Source organism: Physella acuta, unplaced genomic scaffold (genome assembly GCF_028476545.2).
Source record: "Physella acuta isolate Inbredline_101_S28 unplaced genomic scaffold, ASM2847654v3 ptg000105l, whole genome shotgun sequence".
NCBI classification, from domain to species: Eukaryota; Metazoa; Mollusca; class Gastropoda; family Physidae; genus Physella; species Physella acuta.
The window spans coordinates 1,457,780-1,463,617 of NW_026731625.1; the positions used below are offsets into that span (position 1 = coordinate 1,457,780).

The window sequence follows — 5,838 nt, forward strand, 5'->3', positions numbered from 1 at the left end:
AAGTTTTGTTGTCTCACGGACAAGATTGAGGGCCAAGCTACTAGATCTAGCTAGAATCTATATCCAACACTAGACCTAGTCTATTTCCAACATGTTTAACTCTGCTAAAGTTGATCAGTCATGCTCAACTCCGATGACACCAAAGTAAGATGTCCTTTTTTTTTAATCTGTTGCTGTCCTAGTTTACCATTTGTTTACACACAAGTATTGTCCACACACATCGACACTGTCAACACGACTTAAAAATAAAATAAACCATGAATGTAGTTGTTCGTATTTTTATTTTTTATTATATTTTCGAATTGTTGGCATTATGCCATACCATTCATAAAATATGGTCTTTTTCTTAGCCAGCAAGAACAAAGAGAATTTATATTATCATAACAAAAAAACATAGGATTTTTTAAACAAACAGATTTTTTTTTCTGTTTCCAGCACACATCCAGACATAATCACAAACTACTGTCTGTAGCAGACCGCCCGAGTATGGCGTACTAATCTAGCGAGGAACACATACACGTCTGCTTCATACGGTGTAGACAGAAAAAGTCACTGAGCATGGAATATTGAAAGGCTTTAGGTCAAACAAAAAAATCATGAAATTTCCATTCAAATTAAACCTAAATTGAACTATAAATGACATTAGATTTAAAATGCCAACATTTTTAGCAAGAGATCTTGAAATAAAATGCTGAAGAAATAAAAAAAAAACAACAGCCAGACATCTTGTAAAAGAACAAGAAATGGTGTGTGCAGCCTCTTGGGCTCAGGATTGAAGAATGTTCAAATAAAAACTGGCTTAAAATTTGAACAGATTTTGATTTAAAAGAAAATATACTATGTATAAAAATATAGAAATCTTGATATAAATTTCAGGCAAATGAACTGAAGCATCACATTGAAGCACAATAATAAAAAAAAGTGAATTGTATATACAGTGTCAAGTAACCAACCAGCGGAACTTAAAATACATTTAAATACAATCTATCACATCCTATAGGAAACTCAACAAAAGTCTCGGTACAAATCTGAAACAAAGTTTGGCTACAAGCATTGAACACATAACCAAATTATGGCTTTTTTGATAACGGAAATTTGTTTACAACAGCAATTGTATGAAACAAGGTTTATTGACTTAAAAAATGTTAGCAGTTGTGGAAGGTAATGCTGCCTTACAACCATGTAAGTTTCCTCACAGTGCCATTAATGGAGGCCATCCTTATGTCTCATAGCAACTCAGTGAAGGGAGAAAGGTGGTACAATATTTAAATTAGGGGTAACTGTCACACAAGTATATGGCATGATCACATATGGTTCAAAATACAAGTTGTATGGCACAGATCACATACACATAGGTTACAAGAATGGTCAAACAAAGCCGCATGTAAGAGGAATTGTTTCATCACAGATACTGGTTCATCAAATATGTAACATGAGGTCAACAGAAGGGTTGTCAGTGGTTGGTGATTTTTTTAAGGGTTGTCAGTGGTTGGTGATTTTTTTTCAACTCCTTTTTTAATGAATGAGAAATATGCAGAGAGAGAAAGTGAGAAATATGCTGAAAGAAAGGGAAAGAAAAAGAGAAGATGCTATAGGAGCAAGAATGTTTAAATAATGGGTAATATCTAGTTATAGGGAAAAGATATTTGAATATCCAACTGTTACATTTGGGTACAACAAGCAATTATTCCAAGTACATATTACTTGAGTAAACTAATTACAGTCAGCTTTATTGAGTAAATTAATGACATTAAACCTTATTGAGTAAACAAAAGCCAGTAAGCCTTGTTTAAAATGTTCCCAAAGTCTAGCACCAAGTTATTTCTTATAAAAGGCGGCTACAATAGTCATAACGAGCTTGTGGTGGGGCAGTCAACAAATGAGGGTGAGCTAACAACCAGTGGGATGGTGCTGACTATACAGTCCAGGGGATCCACGGTGCTGGAGGACGAGGCAGACTGGCTGCTGATGGCGGTGCTGGACACAGTCTTGGCGTCTTTCTTGCTGCGTTGTTTCAGGTGCACTTTGGCGTGGCGCTTCTTCTCATCACTGCGAGCAAACTTGCGACCGCACACGTCACAGGAGAAAGGTTTTTCCCCAGTGTGTGTCCTTTTGTGTGTGGTCAGGTGATCGCTGCGGCTAAAGGAACGTCCACAAATTGGGCAGGGAAAAGGTTTTTGTCCTGTGTGAATACGAATATGTCTTGTTAGTTCATCACTCCTGGAAAATCTACGGTCACAGTTCTCTACGGGGCAGGGATAGGGGCGCTCATGGGGCGGGGTTTTGCTGGGACGGTTGGGATATTTCCGGGGCTTGACAGGGAGATACTTGACACAACTTTGCTGGTAGGGCTGGGAAAGCACTGAAGGTAATCCTTGTGTTCCAGAGGACTCAGAGACACCAGAGGCATAGTCCATGCTGGAGGATGACATGAAGAGACGCTCGTCCAACTGCTCCGTGTCTGGCTCTGTTTTTATTGTTGGCATCTGAAAGCTCATCCCTGAGGAGCTATGCACCATCTGCAAGGCTCCAAAGTCTGGCAACTGTGTCTGTGATGGTCCCATAGATGTCTGTGGCATGATTGTCATTGGCATTTGAAAAACATTCTCAGTAGGAAAGTCCAAGAAATTTTGTGGAACTTGTGGTGGCTGTGAACTGGTGTAGGTGGGAGGCTGCTTGAGGTTGATGTCCATTGGGAGGCTCATGGCCAGAGAGTAGGGAGGAGGGGGTGAGGAGAAGGTCTCTTCCTCTCCCTCCTCAGGCAGCATGGACATCTGTGGCTCAGGTGTGGAATGGCAGGAGCTGGTGGGTGAGGCAAAACCTGAGGAGTAGCGATCCTCCTGCTGGTAGCTGGCTTCTGCTGCTGCTCCCTGGGGGGACTGCATGCTGGGGGAAGAGGTAGATGCCTGGCTTTGACTTGTCTGCTCACTTGTAGGGGGGATTCGGATATTGAACTCGCACTGAGGGGGGAAACTGCCCATTGAACCAGCCTGGGATGTTCTCCCATGTAAAATGGCCAGAAACGGATTGAGGGCAGAGCTGCCAAAAAGTTGAGCGAGGTTGTGGTGAGCTGCATCAGCCTGAGTCGAACTCTGTGTGACAGCAGTTGTGACAAGAGTGCCTCTGTAGGTGATGGTGTTGGTCGTGCTGACGCTGCTGGCTTGCATGGACTGAAGCCTGGATGCCTGACCCCCATCGTTAGATCTCTCGGGAAAGTTCAAAGCTGCATGGATATTGGCTGGAGAAAAAAAAATCATAAAATAAGCACGCTTATTAAAGTCAAAAATCTTGCTACAAATAAAAGTAAAAACAAAAGACAGAATTGTCTGCGGGATATTTTAACATGGGCACAGAAAATTCTTCGCACCGCTTTGCAAGAGAGCAACGAAGGCAGCTGAGGTCATGAATATTTATTGCCCATTTCGGTATTGGGAAATCGATACCGACGCGTTATATCTTTATACATCTTTTTGTTCAACATTATGAAAGCTAAAGACTTGTCGAACAGAAGCCACCAAATTAGTTAGTGGCACTTTTAAATTTAAAAATCAAACAGATGTCGTTGCATACTTCAAACAGAAAATTTATACGTCATTCTCCCATTAGACGATTCTATTTTTAGACACCGTATCCCATTTTGGGAACAGCCTTTGACGTCACTGCGCGAACAGCTGATGGCTGACTAGAGAAAACGATTTGCGACCGAAACCGAATTATAAAATAAAAGTAAACAAGATGACTGTAAATACACCTACCGGTTGATATAATTGGAGGAGGTTCCAATGAATCTGGCCCAAAAAATGTGGTTTCAGAATATTTAGTCACAGGTGTATTTAATCCCTGATCGTCCAGTGCCTCTGAAATGTGTCTACTATGTCCTTGTGGAATATCGAAACTAAAACTTGGTACTCCCATATCGGCACCTAGGCCAAATGGAGTCAAAGCATCTAAACTGTCCATAATCATCACGAATTGTTTATCTCTCAGAAATAATTGTTGATTAATACACGTTAAAACCATACACCATTTGTCGTTATTCGCGGAAACTGATGTGTAGTATACACGTTTGTAAGACAGTGTGAACAGAGTGGCTCGAATTTTATGAATGAAGTCTGGCCTTTTATACCACAACTTATGAATGAACGCGACTGCAGCGCCATGCCCATATACGGCACAACCTCATTCAACGCAGCCAATCAGGAGCTCGCGTCGTATCCATTGACGTCAATGAAACGTACGCGTACGGCTGAGAAAGCCTATTGTTAAAATAGGTTATAGCGAGGCTTTTCGTTGTAGAAACTTGGAAGCAAATGTTATATACGCCCTGTTATAGAACAAGTATCTCTACCGCCTCTAAATATAATTAATTACTTGACATTTTTTTACTTTATCAAATCTATAATAGTAGGATCGTGTTCCTTGGTCGGCCTATGTGGAAATATAGCGTTTAATGAAATGACGGAAACTTCCATATTTGGAACAGGGGTAAATAGAATAAACGACCGTGTCTCTGACGTCATATGAAACGGGAAATAATCTACCCATATAAGGTAACTACGCTTCCGTTTTTTAATTTTCGGCAGAACTCGGAGATTCTCACGGATGTATCTAGAGCACTGCCCAACTGCAAGTAGTGGTTGGTTGGCGCGTAACCACATAAAGGTCACCCGCTGTGCCCGATTCCTCCAGCCGGCAGACCGCAGTGAATCATTGATTCAACTTTACGTCGAGGCTAATGCCCAACGGCCGCCGTACTGTCTTCCTACTTGGCCTAATTTCTGTGTACAAGCAACATTTCTCCCACTAGTAAAGTAGTAGCCCAAACCTCCCCCCCCTTTACTGGGTTATGTACGATCAAAGCGAGGCTCTTTCTTGTTCATGCTCTAGTGCAGGAAGATAAATAGCCAAGCATTTCTCGCTAGTTCGGTGTTGTAACTGTTACCAAGAATTCATGAGAAGCTTAACAATTTAATCTTTGAAATCGTGTTTTTCTTAATTATAAAAGACGATTTCTAAATTTAGCGAATTATTAGTCATGATTTGTTTTTTAATGAGTAGATTTCACTGGTTTAATTAAATTAGAAGCAATAGGGCAGAGTGAGAAGGTTACGTTGTATGATAATGTATGTATTGATGTCTGTACGTTGTATGATGGTGTATGTGTTGATGTCTGTATGATGGTGTATGTGTTGATGTCTGTACGTTGTATGATGGTGTATGTGTTGATTGTATGATGGTGTATGTGTTGATGTCTGTACGTTGTATGATGGTGTATGATGTCTGTACGTTGTATGATGGTGTATGTGTTGATGTCTGTGAGTTGTATGATGGTGTATGTGTTGATGTCTGTACGTTGTATGATGGTGTATGTGTTGATGTCTGTATGTTGTATGATGGTGTATGTGTTGATGTCTGTACGTTGTATGATGGTGTATGTGTTGATGTCTGTACGTTGTATGATGGTGTATGTGTTGATTGTATGATGGTGTATGTGTTGATGTCTGTACGTTGTATGATGGTGTATGTGTTGATTGTATGATGGTGTATGTGTTGATGTCTGTACGTTGTATGATGGTGTATGTGTTGATGTCTGTACGTTGTATGATGGTGTATGTGTTGATGTCTGTACGTTGTATGATGGTGTATGTGTTGATGTCTGTACGTTGTATGATGGTGTATGTGTTGATGTCTGTACGTTGTATGATGGTGTATGATGTCTGTACGTTGTATGATGGTGTATGTGTTGATGTCTGTACGTTGTATGATGGTGTATGATGTCTGTACGTTGTATGATGGTGTATGTGTTGATGTCTGTACGTTGTATGATGGTGTATGTGT

At 40.6% G+C, this 5,838-nt stretch overlaps 1 protein-coding gene across 1 annotated transcript; it reads right to left on the reverse strand.

Moving 5' to 3' along the window:
* Nucleotides 1-264: 264 nt before the first annotated feature.
* Nucleotides 265-4,101, reverse strand: LOC131932529 (early growth response protein 2b). Its single transcript, XM_059289451.1, has 2 exons — nucleotides 3,756-4,101; nucleotides 265-3,238 (listed from the first exon to the last, which is right to left on the reverse strand). Exons 1-2 carry the CDS (start codon nucleotides 4,018-4,020, stop codon nucleotides 1,848-1,850), a joined length of 1,656 nt encoding a protein of 551 aa, XP_059145434.1. The 5' UTR covers nucleotides 4,021-4,101; the 3' UTR covers nucleotides 265-1,847.
* Nucleotides 4,102-5,838: the final 1,737 nt, after the last annotated feature.